This window comes from Anser anser (genome assembly GCF_964211835.1).
Source record: "Anser anser genome assembly, chromosome: 16".
Classification (NCBI taxonomy): domain Eukaryota; kingdom Metazoa; phylum Chordata; class Aves; order Anseriformes; family Anatidae; genus Anser; species Anser anser.
In genome coordinates this window covers 764,802-784,805 of record NC_139737.1, presented here as the reverse complement: position 1 = coordinate 784,805, position 20,004 = coordinate 764,802, and the positions used below count along the sequence as shown (strand labels likewise).

At 59.1% G+C, this 20,004-nt stretch overlaps 2 protein-coding genes across 2 annotated transcripts; both read right to left on the bottom strand.

Annotated features, from left to right (window-relative positions):
• Positions 1-6,659, bottom strand: CDK5RAP1 (CDK5RAP1 mitochondrial tRNA methylthiotransferase). Its single transcript, XM_083801998.1, has 13 exons — positions 6,410-6,659; positions 5,627-5,730; positions 5,148-5,182; positions 4,301-4,401; positions 3,904-4,114; positions 2,949-3,069; positions 2,415-2,645; positions 2,063-2,160; positions 1,894-1,949; positions 1,647-1,777; positions 1,385-1,534; positions 827-967; positions 1-679 (listed from the first exon to the last, which is right to left on the bottom strand). The coding sequence occupies exons 1-13, from the start codon at positions 6,642-6,644 to the stop codon at positions 605-607; spliced, it is 1,689 nt and encodes a 562-aa protein (XP_083658124.1). The 5' UTR covers positions 6,645-6,659; the 3' UTR covers positions 1-604.
• A 390-nt stretch (positions 6,660-7,049) lies between these two features.
• LOC310882781 (bactericidal permeability-increasing protein-like) lies at positions 7,050-17,146 on the bottom strand. The gene is made up of 15 exons (XM_083802001.1): positions 16,707-17,146; positions 15,656-15,770; positions 14,988-15,116; positions 13,516-13,671; positions 13,108-13,171; positions 11,388-11,451; positions 10,828-10,919; positions 10,504-10,680; positions 10,236-10,295; positions 9,845-10,012; positions 9,426-9,493; positions 9,242-9,290; positions 8,823-8,886; positions 8,206-8,282; positions 7,050-7,669 (listed from the first exon to the last, which is right to left on the bottom strand). Exons 1-15 carry the CDS (start codon positions 16,819-16,821, stop codon positions 7,616-7,618), a joined length of 1,452 nt encoding a protein of 483 aa, XP_083658127.1. The 5' UTR covers positions 16,822-17,146; the 3' UTR covers positions 7,050-7,615.
• Positions 17,147-20,004: the final 2,858 nt, after the last annotated feature.

Sequence of the window (20,004 nt, the reverse complement as noted above, 5' to 3'; positions counted from 1 at the left end):
CTCATTAAACAACATTTTATATTCCACAGTTTGGTGTTACATTCCATCACAAAGGCACAGTGCAAGTTCTTACTTCCCCCTTCCAAACATTTTGCAGTTGAGGAATTTATTATTTGGAAAGAATTCATCACAATCTTCTCAACAATCTTGTTCTTCAAGTTGTTCATCCCTTTGGCAGTTCTGCGATTCTCCAGCAGTTACTAGAGTTGTGTTTTCTAGGTTCTCCCAGTTTTTGCAGCTCCTAAATTCAGCGGAGCTATGAGGAATGATCTGCCCTGCAGACATAAATTTCTCAGGCTGGGCTGCGTTAGAGGACAGGCCTGCAGCACTCCAAGGGTGGGCCAAGCCTGACAGCAAGTGAAAACACTAGATCACGCAGCACTTGGGTTTGGCGCATCCATGCACAGCTTCCATCCCTTTTGTCTACAAACTTGCACAGATCTATAGGGGGCAGGTTGTACCCAAAATGTAGATATGCCTAATATGTATAGATAAAATACAACACATCGCTCTTTCTGCCCCATCTCCACCTGTCCAAACTTTGTTGTTTCTTCCTGGGGAAAACGTGCTACTTTTGAGTTATCCCTGCTGCCACTGGACAGTGTCACGCTGTAGAGCAGGCAAGGGTGGTACGACAAAGCGGAACTCCCTTCAAGGTCTGAGAACTGGCAGAGGTCACCTGAAAGAAACAGCACAACATTCCTCAGGAACAAATAGGCCGAGGAGGATCCATTCTAATTTTAGGCTCTCTGGGCAGCAGCTCTTGTAGGAAACAGCACTGCGCAGAAAAAAGAGCCTAAGGAAACAAGAATTACAGGCAGGTCACCTTCACCAAAACATAGTCCCCTGGCTGGGCTCTGACCAGAGCCTTGCAGCCTGCGGCATCCTTTATCTCGGCATCAGGGAAGATCACTTTGATGTTGCCATCGTTCCTCCCACACAGCTCCGAGGCAGAGCGCTTGCTGGGCTGGAGGGAAGACAGGGAACATTACCTGCATGGCAATAGCTCTGATTCACTGCTGGGTTTCATTGTATCAGAAATTAATTGAGCACTATTGTCAGTATTAAAGTCCACGTTCCACACTTAAGCAGGACATGTAACAAAGTGCTATGGCAGTCCGATGCCTGCCTTTGTATTTGGACCAAGGATTTTAGAAGCAAAGTGGCTAAAGCCCTAAACCAAAGGGATTACGAATTTACTTGGCACCACTTTTTGCTCAGCTCAGTGCTCTGGAAAACCAGGCTGACCACTTAAGTGTGTGCACGTGGTCTTGGAGTCTCCGGATTGTGTGGGGAAAGGTCAGAAGTGATTACTGTAGTCTACAGCCTAAGAGTCTCTTGTACCACAAGACGGGAGAACGACAACTGTTTCAGGCATGCTCACCCCTTCCACCAGCACCAGCTGAGACTGGCCCACCATCGCCTCATTCGCTCTTGCAGCCTCCTCTCGAAAGGCAGCAATGAGCTCCTCCAGACGCCTCTGCTTTACATCTGCAGGCACATCGTCCTGCAGCCGGTGATAGGCCCGGGTTTTCTGTAAACAGACAAAGCAAGTGCGGCTTTTCAACAACCAGACAATCTGAGATCAGAGCCAGGTCTAACCAGCAGATGTACAAAGACTCTTCTTCGTCAGGTCTTGCACTCACCTGTCTCATGCTGTAAGCGAACAGGAAGCCGACGTTGTAGCGGACTTCCCGCAGCAAGGACACGGTCTGCTGGTGATCTTCTTCTGTCTCCCCACAGAAACCCGCAATGAAATCACTGCTTAAACTCACTCCTGTCACAGAGACACAGACCTACAACTCACTCGAGGAAGAGAGGAACATTTCACTCAAGAAAGGACAGTAAGATACAGCCGTGCTGAGCTCAGATCAGCCCAAAGGGAGTCCCTACCTGGAATGGAGTCACGCACGTGATGTACCAGCTCTAAATATGCTTCCCTTGTGTATCTACAATGAACAACACGTGGATTTGCTGATCAGAAAACCCAGATGTTGGTGAGGAGAAACCAGCACCCTAACTCAGGGATCAGCTCATCAGGCTCCCCGTGGCCATCACTCACCCTCGTCGCATGGCCTCCAGGACTCGTGTGCTTCCACTCTGGGCTGGGAGATGAAGCTGTTTGCAGACGTTGTGTCGCTCCTGGATAAGCTGCAGGACCTGTGATGGGCATTCGGGAGACAACGTCATGGACAGCTCAACTCTACCAGAATGCCAAAGCGAAGAGTCTCCCCCAGGTAAAATTCAGCAAGTTGAAAACCTGCCAGCTTTAGCACACACATCCCCCTTCCCAGGAGCTGCCGTTCCCATTCTGTGACTCTCTGGTTCCCTTTGGGAAGGGAGCACAGCCCGCATCTAGCAGATCACAGATGCCTGCCTGCAAGCAGAGGTCCAGGTATTTATTTCACACTTGCCTCATCAGGAAAATCCTTGGGGTGTGGAGAAGTGAAACGGATCCTCATTTCTGGATCAATTCTGGAAACCTGGTCTAGGAGATGCGCAAAACGCAATCCTCCTGGCTTAGCTTTGTAGACGGTGCTAAAGCCACGACTGAGGACAGGGGCAGCAGCTGTCTGAAACTGCACCTCAGACATATCTCGAAAGCTGTTGACATTCTGACCCAAAAGAGTCACTTCTTTCACCCCCTACAAAGAGAAACAGAGAGGAAAAAACATAACCATACAGGACTGCACTGTTTGTCCATACAGGAGCTGCGCTGGCAGCCATGGTTCTGCTTTTACTTGAGGAAGAGTCCCCAGGGGGAACCCTCCCCTGCCCTGTCTGTCTCAGAGCACTGCAATGGAAATCAAACAGCAACTGGAGGAGCCCTACTGCAACGTTGTCTCCAGAGGCGGAGGCTGTGTCATCAGTCAGAGGTGTCACTGAAAATACAGTCACTGAGAACCGGCACATGATTTGGGACACGTGGGAAGAGAGCTCTGCCTCACCTGATCTGAGAGCATCTTCACTTCCTGCAGAATGGAAGCGATGGGGCGGCTCCTTTCGCGGCCACGGGTGAAGGGCACAATGCAATAGCTACACATGTTGTCACAGCCCCGCATGATAGATCTGCCGGGAGGTGAAGCACAGGTCACAATACGATCTCGCCGGAAGAGTCATCCACGTGGCATCCTGCCCTGCTTTGGCCTGGCCCAGCACTGCTGCCTTCAGCCAACTTGTCTGCAGCACGCACAGCACCAACTCTGAATGCAGCTTTGCAGCTTTCCCTTACGCACCATTCCCATCAGAGCTGGCTTCTACTTGCCCCCTACCTGACACCTCCTGATTTTCCACGCACATTTCCAAGAAACTCGGAAAGCAACTTACGGGATGCAGACTTGCACTGCAATGTGGCAGTGATGACAGATCCTTCCGCACTCTGCTCCTCCAGAGGGTGACAACTGTCCCTCTGTACGCTATGGCCACACTGAGCAGAATCTGACTTCATTGGTTGGGAATCTGATTATCAAATCCAGACAAATGGAAATAAACCCCACAAAAACTACAACGCACGGAGCATTAGAAGAGTTATATGTAACCTGGGACAGCACATAGCAGAAGGCAGGGGATGAGAGAGGCACAAACTCAGAAAGGCACAAACGTCAGTGGGACAGGAATCACTCGGTGCAGCAACAGGCTTAGACAGCCAACAACCAACATCCTCAAAGGCCAGTAAGAGGAGCCTGCAGCCAGCCAGAGCACAGGGCAGTCTCTCCAGGGCCCAGTCGCATAGCAAAGAGACAGCAAACAGAGTCCAGTAAACTGGTGCCTCTGGGCTGCCGGGAGTGAGTGCGGCCAGGCACTGCCTGTTTTGGGTAGCTGCTGTCACTGGCACGTCTGTTCTGGACAGCAGTATTTCCAAACAAAAACCACAGAAACGTGCACAGGAAGTAAGGTACTTACACAAATGCTGTCGTGCCACCTGCGCTAGTCTGGACAGGCAGAATATCTGCGTAAGTCTCATCCAGCGACAGCAGGACGTTAGCAGCTTGCTGCCCAGACTCAGCCACGGCCAGCAGCCGAGGAAGGTCACGATACGCGTCGGGGCCCGCCACGATATCGACTAGCTTCTCCCTGTGCAGAATCTCCTCCTTAAGCCTCTCAGCCATGCATCCTGCCACCAAAGGACAAGGGTCCTTGTGAGGACGTGCCCACCCTCGGTCAGCCTGCCGCACCCCTTCGCTACCTGCTTTCACCCCGCGGAAAAGGCCTGATGCCACCAGAGGGGAGAGGAAACGCAGCGTGATGGGATGTGGCACAACAGCGCGTGCTCCCCACCGCCGCACAGCCCACCACGTACCTAGAATCCCGATGCGGAGAGGCGGCCGATCCTGGTGCCGCCGGGCTTTCAGTGCCTTGAGGTGCCGCAGGCGATTCCAGATAGCCTGCTCAGCCTTCTCCCTGGGAAGCAGGAAAGCAGGGGTTAGTCCCATTGCTGCACTTCGACAGTCCTCCAGCTCAAAGCAGCTCAAAGCAGCTCAAGTGCTTTCAGGGGAGAATTGAACTGAAGACAGGGAACCAAGAATCATCCCCCTGATGGATCTGATGGTACGTGGAAGCGCTTTCTGTGCTGTGTAGATTATGTCTTGACTTATCTGCTGCCATTTTGCTTGCTTAGGAACCTCAACGCTTCAGAAACAACTCCCACACTAAGCTCTTGCAGAGAAAAAGTCTGCCTTAGCCAGCAAATACCAGCTACCTTGCGAGGGACAGTGCACGTTCAACATCTGCATGCAGGAAAAAAACAAGCAAAGTTCCCTATACATTTTATCCCAAATATACCCTAAATCGGTTTCCCAATTTTTTGCAGTACAGGCCTTGTACTAAAGAGACAGGCACTTCAACCGAACACAAGAGTCAAAAAGTAAAAAAACAAAAATCATCCAAGCACAAACATGTGTGAGTCTCTCACTGCCCATGAGATATAGACACAGCGCACACTACCAAGGAGCTTTTTCTCACTCCACAGTAATTAATTGCACAATTAGCGTTATGTATCATAACATCAACTAGCTCTGGCCTAAGCTAAATGGGCAGTTTCACATCTGCCTGCTGTTTTCATTACACAATGTATTTATCTCCTCAGTTTTCAAATTGCAATTCCTTTAAAACCATCCAAAAAACAGCAGTGACAAAAGTTTCCTTACCTCACAGAACAGGTAACAAGCAGAATCACATCTGCCTAGATTGAGGATGACAGAGAAGGAAGGAGAAATTGTAAAAACCGCACACACAACCTGAACAAGTAGACTATAAAACTCACTTCACTTAGCAAAAAGGATCTGTCTAAAAACACTCTGCGTTTCAACGACCAAAGTTGCAAGAAAACTTAGCAGAAAACAAGCAGAGCCTTCCACAAAACAGCACAAGTAAACTCAGGTGAGGATAAGTCAGGAGCATCCCACTGCGTCCAGTCCCCCCCCAGCTGAGAGGGAACCCAGCAGTTTAAAGGAAAACAGAACAAAACAAAAACCCTGCAGCTTTCTAGCAGGCTTGTTCAGTAGTTTCCTTCACCGCACACATCCCACCACCCTGTGGGACGGCACTCAAGATAAAACCTGGGACTCGGTGGCGGTGTGAAGCTCTCCCAGGCCTGCTTTACAGAAGAGCTGCCGAGGCACCTCACCTCATCCACGTCCTTTGTCCTCGTGTAGCCGTTCTTTTGCAGGATAGCCCAAGCGATCTCAGTGTCGTTGACGTTCATCTGGCAGCCATAGGTCTCCAGGTACACTGCAACAAAGACAGAGATGGGGGTGACGCAGATGTCTGCCCTGAATCAATCTCCCGTTTACAAGCTCCTTCTGTGATCTCCTCCACGGGAAGGAAGCTGCAGTCCCGCAACAGGCGAGCCGCAGAAAAGGCGCTTTCCCTTCCAGGCTATACAGAAAAGGCGCTTTCCCTTCCAGCCTATACAGAAAAGGCAAGCCAAAATTAAAGCAGGCTCTGCTAGCGGCACTGGGAAACCCGAGTGCCTCCGAGCACGTCGTTCCAGCACCAGAGGCCTGGACGGTGGCTTGCGGAGAGGCCGAAGCTACTGCGCTGCTCAGCCCCAGCACTGGGCGCAACGAACGCCCCTCTCCTCCGGGCACTGCGGCCTGGGAGCTCTGCCCCAGCTGCTGCTGGCACCCGCAGCGTCCCGGGAGGCACGGCGCAGGCCGCTGCCCTGCGCATCTCCGTGGAGTGGGGACGCAGCAGCGAGCGTGCGGCCGCCGAGCTGGCCTCCTCCTCGCGCCGGGGCCGCTCTCAGGGCCCGCAGCCCCGCAGCTCTTCCGCCGAGAGCCCCACCGGAGCTTCGGGCTGGCCTCGGCCTGGCTGCCAGGGCCGCAAGGGCCCGGGGCCGGCGGTGCTGGCAGGGCAGGGCAGGGCAGAGCAGGGCAGGCAGGGCAGGGCAGGGCCCGGCGGCACCGACCTGTGCCGGGCCCGGCGGCAGCGCCCCGCTCCGGCTCGGGCCGCGGCTCCCCGGCGGGCGGCGGCACGGCGGCGGCTCTCAGGAAGTGCCGCAGGTCCGGCCCCGCGGGCAGCGCGGCCCCGCGCCCCCCCGGCCGCTCGCCGGGCCCGCGGCTCGCTCCGCGGGCGGCCCCGGGGCTGGCGGCGACCGAGCGGAGGCGCCCGGCCGCCCGCAGCACGCGGCCCCAGCCCGGCATGGCCGAGCCCGGCGGGGAGCCGGGGCCGGACGGGGACCGGGGCCGGGGACCGGGGACCGGGACCGGGACCGGGACCGGGACCGGGACCGGGACCGGGACGGGGCGGAGGCGGAGGCGGCGGGGGCCGGGCCGGGCCGAGCCGAGCGGCCCCGGTGCGCGCCGCCAGCAGCGGCCCCGCCGCGTCCCCGCCCCGCGGCCCCGCGTTCCGCGCCGGCACCGTTCCGGCGGGGCTGGCCCGGCCCCTGCGGTTCCCCCCCGGGACAGGAGCAATGAAGGGAGGAGCGGGCTTGTCCGCGCTGTGCTGTCAGGCGAGGGGCACGAGGGTGTCCTGAAAGGCCCTCCCGGCCACCTCTCCGCCCCGCTGGAAGGTGCGCGAAGGGGGCTATAACAACGCGGTGACACGAGTGATTTCCATGTGGTATTTTATAGAAAGGCTCAGAGCGGGGCGCAGCCTCCGCGAGGGCGCTGGAAGCCCCCCGGCTGAGCAAGGCTTTGTACAGCACCGCGGGGAAGCGCTCGGTGAAGGTGAAGCACGTGCAGGAGGGGGAGCCGCCGCCGCCAGGCCTCGGCCCGAGCCTCGGCTCTGTCGGCCCCAGCAGCTGGTGGTCGGTGGCTCCTCGGGGCCGGGGCAGGAGAGGGCCCAGGACCCGCAGCAGCGGCGACCTGGGGTGGGCGGGGACCCCCGCAGCCCGTGGCCCCCTCAGCCCAGCCCGGGCCGCGGGGCTCGGCCCCTCGGGCGCTTCTGGCCCTCGCCTGCGCGTCTGCGGTTTGTCCTCTGGCTGCTCGGGCTGGGGCGGCCGATGAGTCACGTCCTGGCAGAACCGTTCGTTCGCTGTCTCGGCGGCGGGGACGGCGGGGGGGAGCCGGGGTTGGGAGCCAGGGGCGCGGGATGGGAAGCGGGTCCCCTCGGAGGGGCGGCACGGGGCGGGCGAGAGGGGGGCGTTGTCGGTGCTGAAGGTCGCCTTGGTCATCTATCTGCCTTGCCTGGGCTGGTAGTGAACGTTTGCTCCAAACAGCAGGAAATTCTAGGAGAAGGAGAGAGGAAGTCTGCGATGCGTCCTTGCAGCTGCTTTGCTGCTGGAGCCAGCCCTGCTCATCACCCGCCCGCTTTGGGGAGGGAGCGTGGGCATTGTGCTTCTGCCATCCTTGCTGGCTAATTTTAGCTCCGGAGGGGCTCCGAAGACGTTTCACAGCCACACCCCGCCATAAACATCCAGCATCCAGTCAGTGGCACTCCTCCGGGGCCTCCCCAGGCCTCCCAACGCGCAGGATTCCTCCCTCCTGCCTGGGTCCCACCGCACGCAGCCGCGTCCTGGGCTGCAGCTACTCAGCCGCCACACGCAGAGCCCCGTCAGGCTCGCGGCTGAGCTGCCCCGGAGCTCTGCTGACTATAAAAAGCGGCGTGGGAAAGTCAGGCCCCGGTCTTAAAATCTGCAGAACGCAGCCCTGCCTGAGCCACCGCTGTGCATGAAATTTGCTTCATCCCCCTTCTCGGGGCACCTCGCCTGACCCCCGCCTCTCGGGGGCGAGTGGCAGGACAGGCTCCGGACCCTCCACTCACCTCATGAAACTGCACGAGGAGGTCGGAGAGCTGTACTTGGGCTGGCAGTGGCAGAGGGAAGCCCTTACCTAATCTCTCTGGAAAAGAAAACACACACGGCTGTGTTGGAACGAGAAGCAAGAGGGAGCAAGGGGCTGTGCAAAGCTGAGGCCACTTCCTACCCCCGGCCCTTCCTTTGCCCCCCCAGGCCCTGGGAAGGCAGAGGGAGCTCCTCCAGGCTACACTAAGGTCTGGGGGCTTCACGTTGTGCTGTGCCCCTGGGGCCCCTGGCAGCCTCCGGCCCCGCTCTGGGCTGATTTGTTCAGCTGTAATGAGAAGCAGCGGGCGGGGGAGAGGGTCTGGAACGCATTAGGATGTGTGTCAGGCTCATTTTTTCCATTGCGTTCACTTCTGGATGCGTGTCACAGTGCGGAGAGGCTCCCGCACTCGGTTACCCGCAGCCCTCCTCTGCCAACCCCAGACACGCCAGGCGCTGCTGCTGCTGCCTCCTCTCTGCAGGTTTTACCTTCTGAGCAGGCCTGGCAGCAGGGGCTCAGTTAACAAACTGGGCCTGCCCTGACAGAGTGACCTGACTGGTGTCTGTTCCGGCAGCCCCATTCCCCTCAGCAGGTTATTACCATTAAGACGTGGGAGCAGGACACTGGAGGCAACTATGTTCATTATTGACTGCATCATTTTCACCTGGAGATGCAGAGAGAGGGAGAAGGAAAAGAGCTTAGTCTGTGGGAGAGCAGGTGACCAGATCCCAGAGGATAATTAGGAAGAGTAAAATAAAGGAGAAGCTGGGATGGGTGCGCACATCACCAGAGACCTGCGGTTTTGTCTGGGCCATGCTGGTGGAGTAGGAAGCACAGGGGTGAAAAAGGGGATAGTGGCCGGCTCTGCTCCCTCGCCCAGTCTCACAGGCTGGTACGGGAGGTGCCCGTGGGGTCAGCATCCCTTGGTGGTGCGTGCGAGGGGGTGAGTCCTTTCCTCAGCACCTGGCAGGCTCCCACCTCCATGCTGGGGTCTCTGGTCGTGGTCAGGGACAGCTTACCTTGAAAGTGCCAGTGCCGACATCTGAATGCTTCAGCGTGAGCTTCATCCTGTGCAGAGAGAAGCGGTGCTTTGCAGTGCCCGTGCCTGTCCCGCTCCCTCCAGCCGCAGCTCATCCCCTCTGCCCCAGGTCCCCATCCCCGGCACCCCCCTCAGCAGCAGCTTCACCGGGACCTGCAGCTCACCTGCCCAGGGCCAGGCTCCCAACCATGCGGCCGGACCTCACGTCGGCGGTGGCAGACACGTTGCCTGTCTGGGGAAAGAGGCAGAGCTCTGGCAGTGCCCACCCAGCTCGCCCCGAAACGGGCGCAAGGGGAACGGCTCAGAGCAGCCCAAAGGCAGCCAGACCGCCCTGCAGTCAGGGCCCCGCTCGCACCCAGCGTGAAAACCGGCGTTTGTGAGCTCGGGTATTTGTGCTGGGGTGCTCCATGTACCCGACTGGGCTGCTTTCAGGAGGCACCTCTCAGCAGGAGCACGGCACGGATGGCCCAGGATCGCCAAACACAACGGGAGGGTGCTGCACAGCTCGGGAGCTCCCACCTTTGCTCACTGAGGTGCAGGCAGCGCTCACGGGGCACCACGGCAGCCCTGGACCCCAACTCACCAAGCTGAGGAGGAAGAGGGGGGCCAGGCTGCCGTTGGGATAGATGGCGTAAGCCTGGATGTCCACAACAGGCTGGAGCGAGACCCCGTCTGGTCCGATGCTCAGGAACGGGGCGGAGGGAGTGGACAGCCTCAACTTCATCGGCATGTTGGGGTACATCTCGTCCAGCTGCAAAGGAGCAGGGAGAGGGGAGGAACCGCAGCACAAAACCTCCCGTGGCTCTGCAGCCTGCTGCTGCCGAGCTCCTTCCCATGCCAGCAGCCCACGGGGTGCAGGGATGCAGCACCCAGAGCGCGGCCCCGCTGTGGCTCCCCCTCACTGGGAACCTGGGGCTGGGCTCTCTGGGGGGCCGCCTCGCACAGAGCCTGTGCCGGGCAGGGCTGGGGCTCACCTGGGGAAGGAAGGCCGCGAAGGTGGAGGTGTTCAAACGGAATTCGATGTCCTTCGGGATCTGCGGGAGGAGGACGGTTACTGCCCGGCAACGCAGCGCGGCGCTGGGGCAGGATCAGCCCCTCGTGCACCTCGTGCGTGCAGCAAGGACATCTCAGCCCCTGCTCTGCGCCCAGCGCAGCTCCATGGGGAAGTGTGGAGGAGAACACGGCGCAGAGGAGCCCTGCGAGTCTGCCAGCCGCTGACCCCATCCCACCTCGCCTCCTTACCATGGAGTCTGTGATTTCAAAGACCAGTGCCCCAGCCGTGTGGTAGGCGAAGCTGGCGGTGTTGAAGAAGTAGCTGGAGACCCCGAAGTAAACCATGCGGCTGTGATCGGGAGGGAAGGCCAGCGCTGGCGGCGTGAAGGGGATGGCGGTGTGCTGTGCCAGGGAGAAGCATTCGCCCTGGAAGGACGGGAGTGGGTGAAGCAGGGCTGGTGGGGCTCAGCCACGCTGGGGAACGGCGTTTGCAGGCGGTGACTGACCCCCGCCTCCCTCCTGCGCCCTGCAATGGCATCAGCCACACCGAGGTCCCCGCGGGCAGCCTCTCACCTTCAGGTCCGCATTGAGGAACTGGGCAGTGGCAACCGGGGGTGCTGTCAAGGAGTAATCGATCCCGACCGTGGTATCTATCTTGGCTGTGACTGCAAGACACGGGGCAGAGGGTGAGCGAGAGCCAGGAGCAGCTTGCCTCCGCTGACGCCTGGGCAGAGCCTTGCCCCGGCTTCCTGGTACAACAGCACAATAGCAGTTTCACATGCGTCTGCTTCTGTTTAGAAATAAAAGTTGCATTTTCCTCTTCACTCTGTTTCTCAGCCACGCAAACTAATTCCTGGACGCCATCCGGGTCCACTTGCCGAGGCAGCCCGCGCTCCACCAGCCCTGGGGCACGGCTCCGGGAGGCTGCGTGCGGGTGCCCCATCTCGGCACCGTCTCTCCCTGTGGGAGGACTGAGTGCATGGTGACAACTCTGCTGTGTGGTGCTCCCCAGCTCCCGGCACGTGTGCGGAAATACAAAGAAATGGAGTGGGCACAAGGTAAAACACCATCCCCGTGGCCAGGAAACGCTAGGAAGAAATCTCCCCAAGCCCCGTGCAGTGCTCGCGCGGTACCTGGTACGGTCTGGAGGTAAGGCTGTAGGAATCTTCTGACAGAGCTACTCAGGCTTCCGCAGACCTGGGGAAACAAAGGCAAGGGAGCTCAGCAGCCTGGCTCTGCTGGGGCACACAGCCCCGTGCGGAAGCCTCGGGCACGTGCTCTGCTGCCCAGTGCTGTTTGTATTCTTTGCAAAAGCCTGCTTAAATAAAAGAGCACACAGTGACGTTCTTCTCTATTCATCAGGCAGTACTTAATTAAGTATCTGAGATACAGGCAGGGTTTATACCTGCCAACATCTGCTTACAGCAGGTTCCCCACACATTTTAGCTGCATTGAGGCCCTTTGAAGGATTCTCAGCTGTGCCCTCAGACTTCCTACAGTCTCCGCTGGAATGCTTTGAGCTGAGCAGCCAAGACTTAGCAGAAGCAGAGCAACTGAAAGAGTTAATCTGCCCCTGAAGGGGCAGGAGCACTCCTACCTGTGCACCCACAAAGCACAGCTGTGGAGCTGGGGCAGCGTTGTGCTGCCAGGGGAGGAAGAGGAGGGACGGAGCCTTGGGCATGACTTTACCAGCAGAGGCCTGCTGGTAAGCTGCTTGTCCCCCTGCCTAGTAGAACAGAATCACAGAATCATAGAATAGAGCAGGACGGAACAGTTCACTTGGAAGGGACCTACAGAGATCATCAAGTCCGTATTCGTCTGCGGGTGCTGGACCCCCAGGTCCCTCCTGGCCCCTGGGGCAGGGCGCTGCCCAGCCCCGCAGCAAGAGCTGCAGGTGCCCACAGGTGGCTGGAGCAAGATCGGGGCAGGGACAGGGCTGAGCAGGGTCCTGCAGCACTCCCAGCCCTGGCCTCTCCTCTGCTCCATCTCGAGCAGGGAGAAAGCCCCTGGAGAAACGCGTGTCTGGCGAAGGGGCTCGGCCGGGCTGCCGGGGCAGATTCCCCAGCTGCCTCCTTCCAGGAGATACCGCAGCATGAAAGCCTTTCTGCCCGGCCCCAGCCTCGCTCCTGCTGCCAGCCCATCTGCTGCCAGGGCTCCAGGTGGCCCCAGGCAGCACGAGATGGCGTCGGCCAGAGCCAAATGCGCCGCGGCCAGGACCCGACCTGCGGCAGGGTGGGATTTGCCTGCTCTCCAACTGCCTCCTTCCCGAGCAAGGTTCACGGCCGGGGAGGTTGCAGCTCATGCCAGCGAGCCTTGTAGTAATTATTGCTAACAGCTTGTTTCCATGTCTTGACGCGAGTCTCCCGCACGTAGGCTTTTGTACAGGGCTGAAGGTACCAGGGCTTCCCTGGTGCACCCCATTACAACAAGACGGCAAGCAGCTGAAATCCAGAGAAGAGGATTTCTAACCTATTGCTCCCAAAAGCACGGATGAGTGCAGGCCATTTAAAGGGCGGCTCTGAGCGGGTTTCCTCTGCTACAATGAGTTTGGCCGAGGCATAAGATCTAATTAACTGACCACATGGAAAGAGAAGTATTTGTTAATTGGGAACCAATTATACTGGGCTTTGGCAAACGCTGCAGGTTTAGAATCCAGCCCGAGCCACATGCTGCTATGGGGCTGCACTTAGCATGTGCCCATTCCTCACAGCTTCCACCAAATCAGCAATGTGCCCGCACGCTCTGGCCCTGCTTAAATCCGTCGGTGTGACCTGAGCCCTTGAAACGGCTGCTACAAGTGAGGGCTACAGATCACCAGAAAGCCTGGAGCTCTACCGAGCTTCTTTCACGTACCTTGTCCTCCAAGTTTTTCTTCAGTTTGGACTCAATGGTTTTATGGAAGAGGTTGTAAAGCCAACTGCAGAGAAAAACAGAGAGGGAGTCAATTTTGCTCTATCTCAGAGGATGCTGCAGAAGTATTTGTGCAGGGAAGGGAGACGCCGGAGCTGTGGGACACTGGGGAATGCCATTCCCATGCCAGCCTGGAGTCAAGCTTTGACTCAGGGTTTACATTTGCAAACAAACCTGCTCGTAAACAACATGCATACAAGTCTCGTGACTGCCCCAGAACTTCTCCCTTAAATGTGCAACCACAGCAGGACAAACTCAGAGCAGATTCAAGCACCTACTGTGCCTGGCAGCCACCTTCCCATCTCAGCTGGGCTAACACGCAGGATTTCTAGGCCTTCACGGTGATGTTACCTCAATTTGCCTGAAAAGCGTACGCGGACATTGGAGATACTGGTGCTGCAGGCAGAGACATCAATCGTTGGCTTCCCAGAGGCATCTCTGCCCAGCTTCAGGGTGGTCTTGATGTATATGTGCTCCACGTTCAGGTTGAATGACCCATGGTGCCGGCTGCAGGGAGAGGGAGGACAAGAAAGGGGACAGTTGTCACCGGTGGGTCCTGGTGCAGGGACCCAGAGCTTGCAGAGGCATCTGTCTGCCTCAGGCTCTGCTTGCAGTGAGCATCCGGAGGAGACCGAGAAGGCCTTTAAACTCAAGGAGACTGAATTTCATTGGAATATAAACTAGGCAAGTGTCCTGGTTTCAGTTAGGACAGAGTTAATTTTCCTCCTAGTAGCTGGTAGGGTGCTATGTTTTGGATTGGGATGAGAAGAGCGCTGATAACATGCTGATGTTTTAATTGTTGCAGAGCAGTGTTTACACCAGGCCAAGGACTTTTCGGCTTCTCGCTCTGTCCTGCCAGCGAGCAGGCTGGGGGTGCAGCAGGAGCTGGGAGGGGACAGACCCAGGACAGCTGACCCAAACTGGCCAAAGGGGTATTCCATACCATCTGGCGTCATGCTAAACAATATATAGGGGTGGCTGGCCGGGGTGGGGGGCGGCTGCTCGGGGATAGGCTGGGCATCGGTCAGCGGGTGGTGAGCAATTGCATTGTGCATCACTTGTTTCGTACACATTATTATTAGTAATACTATTATCATTATTGTATTTATTTTTTTCCTGTCTTAATAAACTGTCTTTATCTCAACTCACAGGCTTCACTTTCCCGTTTCTCTCCCCCATCCCAGAGAGGGAGGGGGGAGGGTGAGCGAACGGCTGTGTGGTGTTTAGCTGCCGGCCGGGTTAAACCACAACAGCAAGGTAGCCTTTAAACAGAAAGATCTGAAAGTAAGCAGGGGAGATGGCAGAGAGCGGGAGAGTTCACACACAGCTCTCAGCATCCGCCTAGCTCTTCCTTCCCAGCCCGTTTCACCCATTTCCGCAGCTTTCTGCGCAGCAGCACCCTCTGCACAGGCTGTTCCCGTGGGTGCTCAGGGGGCTGCTTCCCAGCCCCAGCCCAGCTCAAACAAGCAGGAGGGACCAACCCCATGTGCCCAGGTGCCATGAGAGGGGAGATGGCGCTCACGTTATCTCCCCGACCATTTGCGAGAGGCATGACCGCTGCCTGGCCAGCTGCGGGTGCCCTGGCATGGGGAGAGGGACCTTGCGGTGCTCCCCCAGGGCTAGGGGCTCACAGGCGGCGGGACTAAAGCAGCTGCAGCCCAGCTGGGGGGGTCAGGACATCTGCAGGTAACAAAGCAAGAGCTGCCCAAACCACGAAGGAGGCAGAGGAGGGAAAAAAGCCTGCCCAGATCCAGGGAGGGAAATGCAGAGTGAGGGGCCTGAGCCAGGGAAGGGGCTGTGCGCAGGGACAGCCGAGTACCCACAGGAAGCGCAGCTTCACACGCCAGTTCCCGTCCAGCTCAGCAAAGGCGTTGGAGATGGAGACTTGCAGGCCCTCGTTGGGGACCAGGGAAATCTGCGAGTGCGGCAACTGGAAATTGCGAAGGTTCAGCCTAACATATAAAAAATAAAATAATAAAATAAAATAAAATAAAATAAAATAAAATAAAATAAAATAAAATAAAATAAAATAAAATAAAATAAAATAAAATAAAAGCATGTGAGAGGGGGTGCCTCACACTGGGTGCCCAGCTGGGGAGGGCAGGAGTGAAGGCACCGTGCCGGCAGCATCCCCAGCTCCCATCCTGCCAAGGAACAGCACTGCGTGGGCAGAGCGGTGCCTTTGGGAGCACGGTCCCTGTGGCACCGTGAGAGCAGCTCCTCAGTGCTGGAAACCCAGGGCAGCAGCGGGAGGAGAGCTGCAAGGGGGTGGCAAGGAGCTGGGACCCCGGGACCCCGCAGCCTGGGCTCATGCTAGGTGGGTTCCTGAGGTGAGGCATCCCTTCACCGAGGACAGGGCCAACATTTTGGGAGCTGCAGGGCAGAGGACAGCCCTCACTGCTCCGGGGCCCCCTGCTCCCCCGAGGCCCTCCAGGCTCCCCGCAGGGGCCGGGAGGGCAGCAAGTCGCTCCAAGCCACTGGCAGAGCTCACCTGGAGATCTCGTAGCGCACCTTTCCCAAGACCGGGATTCGGGATTCACCTGAGATGTCTTGCAGCTTCAGCTGGGCCAGCTCCTTCTCCAACACAGCAACCCCGTGCTGCTTGGCTGCGGGGGCAAAGGGACAGCATCATGGTCACGGGCCTCCCAAGGGAGCCAGGAGCGTGCAACAGGCACATGGCAAAAGGGTTAAAGGAAACACCGGTGGCCTGGCTGCTCTCCACTGTGCAAGCTGTTGCTGAAGCTAATCTTGGTGCAGCACAGAGCCCTGCAAGTGTGCGGGCATTGTCTGGTGTCTGCTCGCTTGCAAGCCCTGGGGAAGGTGGCAGCCAGGCAGCGCGGTGTGGCCAGGCAGCAGGAGAAAGGAGGAGCTGGTGCCGGCTCTCCCTGCCCGCCAGGCTGGCTCCGTGCAGGAGGTGCCCAGGCTCTGTGCTGCTCCGTGCCCGGTGCCAGCGGGCAAAGCCAGGTGGGGCCCCCGTCCTGGGGCGTGGGCGAGTGCTGCAGCCCTGCATCCATCTGGGAAGGGGAGTCACGTCCTCCTCTCCCGACAGCTAGCAAAGCTGCTGGGTAAATGAGCTGTTTCTCACAGTGTATTTCAATCCATAACAGCGCTCCGCTGGAGCCGGGGCCCTGCCTGCCTCAATAAACCCAACACAGAGCCCATCCATCTCCGTCACCTCCCTCCTGGCACCTCCCCACCGCCTCCCTCCACCGCAGCTCGCTCCTCCGGGGCTCAGGCTCGGCTGCCTGGATGCGTGCCATGAGCACGGGACCGTCCTGCCCCACCAGCCCTGTGCCTCCTCGAGCCAGGGTCTCCCCCATCGGCACCTGAGCGCAGCCCCCAGCCCCCCGCAGGGTCTGGCTGCTCTGCACGGACTCGATGGAGACAGCGGCAGGGGCAGATGGGGACATCAGGCCGATGCTGCCTTTGGCACGCATGGCCGAGGCTGTCCCTGTCCTGCCCTGGAACTGCACGAGCACCCGGCTCTGCACCTCCGCCGCCAGCACCTGCAAGAGAAGAGGGAGATCAGGAGCCGAACCCACCGTAGTCCAAGCCTGCCTGGGTGATCCTGACCACAAAGCCAGGGTTGGTGGCTCCAGTGAGCGCCAGGCCCAAAGCCAGCACCGTGCTGGCCACCAAAAGGCTCCACACTCCCATCCTGGCTGCCCGACGCTGCCGTGCTGCTGCCTGGCTCTCTCTGCCCACACCGCCTTTATATCCACACCAAAAGGGGAACTGCGGATGAAGCAGGATGCAGATCTGCTTTTGCAGCCCACACGGGGCATCCCCTCAGCCTGGTGCTTCCTGCTTGGCCGCTGCCCCGCTCCCAAAGCAGCAGGGAAGGCCGGCAAGGACCAGGAGGTAACGGCCCCAGCCCCGTGCCAGGGGCACGCAGCCCCTCCCCACAGCAGCAGCCACCCGGGGCACAGACGAGCCGCTGGCTTCGGCTCCCTGCTGCTGGCCTCAGCTCCCTGCTGCTGGCTGAGTTTATGGGGCAGTTGTTTGCTTTTTGCCCTGCCCGGTTGCTTTGCCCTCTACCCAGCAAAGGCTGCCCCTGTCCTGCCCCGTGGGGCCCCTACTCTGCCCTAATAACTGCCACCAGCACGACCCAGACCCATCCAAGTCACTGGTTGTAGCATTACCAGTGGAACAGCCTTGGGGCACAACAAGGGCTAAAGTTACGTCTTTTTGCCTCCTGCAAGAAAATCCCAAGTCACCTCACACCCAGGGGCTGGCCAAGAGGCCCTCACCTCAGCTTGGGTGGCCACAACGGGGCCGAGGGGGGACGGAATCGAGGACTGAGGGGTGCCCGCGCACCTCCCGACCCCAGCCCCAGAGCTCTGCCCAGCAGCAGCCATGCCCAGGAGATGTCTCTTGTACCACGGATGAGCGCCAGATGCAAAATTTCTGGGGTCCCAGGTGCCACAGCTCTTGGGCTCACGACGGGTGCACGAGGGGGTGCAGCGAGGCGGGGAGGCAGCAGTCTGTGGGGCAGGGCTGGGCAGGGCAGAGCCCCCCTGCTGCCTTGGGCTTTCTGCAGAGCCCAGCAGCCCTGCTGCTCCCTGGCCACCACTACGAGAGCTGGTGGAAGAAAAAGTGATTTAGAAGTGATTAGCTTTTATTTTCCTTTCTGGAAGCAGCAAGGGAAGTCCTCAGCAGCTGATGTGGGCAGATCCCTCCCTGTAACCAGGGAAGTCCTAGTTGCCAGAGGCAACATCCCTTCATTAAGCACTTGTGAAATCCAGCTATTGCTCAAGCACAGCGGCCTGGCATGACTGTGCCACGGAGCCTGGAGAGCAGCACCCCAGGCAGGGCCGCAGAGCCTGGGATGGCTTTGCTGGAGGCTCCGGCACAGGGAGGCTCGGTGCTGGCGAGACCGGGGACCTCAGATCCTTCTGTCTTTCTTCCCCGTAGTTGCAGGCTGCCTCGCCCGCGCGCGACAAGCACACACCAAACTTGCAGACGAGGCTTTGGGGAGCAGGACCGCAGTCTCCATGTCCCCGAGCCGCCGGTTTGCTGAGCGTGATGGGTCGGCCCTGCCCCTTTGGGTCCGGCTGCTGGGGCTGTGCTGTGAGGCAGCAGCAGGAGCCCACGCGGGACCCAGCGGCCCGGCAGGCCGGGTGGTGACAGCGCCTGCCAGCACAGGGCACACGGCCCGGGGGAGAGCCGCGTCCCGCGGGATGCTCCGTGGGCTGCCTGGAGCCATCAGCACCGGCCCCAACACATCCCTGGTGCCCAGGAGCCCCAGGGCAGAGCTCGTTGTACACAGAAAGAGGAAGCCCAGAGCAGAGGAGAAGGTTCAAGAGCCAAAGCCCCGTTTCAGCTTTCTGCTGAGTCTTGCTCGCAGTGAAGGAGGAACTCCCCGGAGGCGCACGTTTGTGGCACGGCATCTCTACGGGGCAGTTTCAAAATGATATTTAAGACACTCAGGGTGAGCATTAAGGAACCAGAACCTCTTCCGTGAGGAGAAATGAAATTTCATGGGGGGCAGCATGCTGAGGAAGCACAAACACAACGTTTTCCTTCTGGCTTTGAGCAAGTTTTAAAGTTGAACTGAAAAAACACAGCATGAACCCTGACCAAACAATCCCATGTTTGTCAAGGAACAGTTGGAACCACTTCTAACACCCAACACCGAGGGCTAGTCCCGGCAGCGCTTCCTGCTGGGGGTGACAGCAGTGAATTAACTGCAAAGCCCGGCCCAGGAACCTCTGCCCAGGGCCAGGGGCCACCACGGACATCCCTGGAGCTGCAGGGATGTCACCCAAACCTCTGCGAAAGGCCGCCAGCATCGGGGTGCCGGGGGCTGTGGCTCCAGCCCCTGTGCCGAATCACCGCCACTGCCCACCCTCACCTGCTGCTGTGAGCCCCCCGCAGCCTTCAATCCAGCAGCACCTCAAAATACAGTCAGGCAGCGTGGGGGCTCCCCCGACGCTGTTTTCCCAGCTGCAGGATCGGCGTGACCCAGCGCCGGCTGCTCCTGGGAGGCAGGGAAGGCTCTCGGCCAGCGCAGGGTCACCAGCTGACGCCAGCCCGACGGCTGCATCAAAGACAAGTGACCGGACACGCTCGGGGACGCAAGAGCTAAAACCAGGGGGGCGCAGCGAGAAGCGTCAATTTGCAGATGAGGACCCCGGGTGCAGGGGTTTGGCCGCAAGCAATGGGGCTCCCAGCGGGAGCTTGGCCCCCGGGACCTTCCCCAACACCGGGCTCACCACCCGCGCTCTGCCTCTGCCCCAGCGTCCTGGTGCTGTCCCAGGGCCCCCCAGAGCAGCTCCACAGCCAGGGCGTCCCCCACCCGCGGGGGGCTGCCAGCACCCCAACACGCTGCTCCCCCCCAGGGCACGCCGCCTCCCGGCACGAGTCTGGGAGCCTCGGGGAGACAAAAGGGGACGCGGAGAGCAGAGGGGGTGATTTTGCAGAAAAGTAAAAATAAAAATGCAGGAATGATGACCTCAGGCAGGGCCGGGGCTGGGGGGGGGGGCTCTGAATGGTGGCTCTGTGCCGCCGGAGGGGCAGGGCGAGAGGCCACATGCAGCCTGCCCCAGCAGCTGCTCGGGCAAAACAGGAGGTGGAGAAAGGGAGCCAAAGAGGAGGGTGAGCTCATGGGGCCAGGGGTCCCGGGAGGCCCCCAGAAGCTCTGCCCTTTGCTGGGCAGGCCTGGCCCCTGCCCCCCTGCCCCCCCACCTGGCTGTCCCAGGGCAGCAGGAGGGTGCAGGGAGCCGCTCTGGGGGGTGCGGGGCCAGACCCTGCCATGCTGGGGGCAGTCACAGGGCGAGCACCCCAGGAAAGAGGAACCCACGGCCAGGCAGGGAGCTGCTGGCCTCGGGGACACTGCAG

Excerpts from the sequence above, each read along its gene's own strand:
- LOC310882781 (XM_083802001.1), bottom strand. The coding sequence starts at position 16,821 with ATGGGAGTGTGGAGCCTTTTGGTGGCCAGCACGGTGCTGGCTTTGGGC. Across the intron at positions 11,452-13,107 it reads AGAAAAACTTGGAGGACAAG|GTCTGCGGAAGCCTGAGTAG; the intron begins GTACGTGAAAGA and ends TTGTTTCCCCAG. Across the intron at positions 8,887-9,241 it reads TCGGCACTGGCACTTTCAAG|GTGAAAATGATGCAGTCAAT; the intron begins GTAAGCTGTCCC and ends CTGCATCTCCAG.
- CDK5RAP1 (XM_083801998.1), bottom strand. The coding sequence starts at position 6,644 with ATGCCGGGCTGGGGCCGCGTGCTGCGGGCGGCCGGGCGCCTCCGCTCG. Across the intron at positions 4,402-5,147 it reads CTTGTTACCTGTTCTGTGAG|GGAGAAGGCTGAGCAGGCTA; the intron begins GTAAGGAAACTT and ends CCTGCTTCCCAG. Across the intron at positions 968-1,384 it reads AGCTGGTGCTGGTGGAAGGG|CCCAGCAAGCGCTCTGCCTC; the intron begins GTGAGCATGCCT and ends TCTTCCCTCCAG.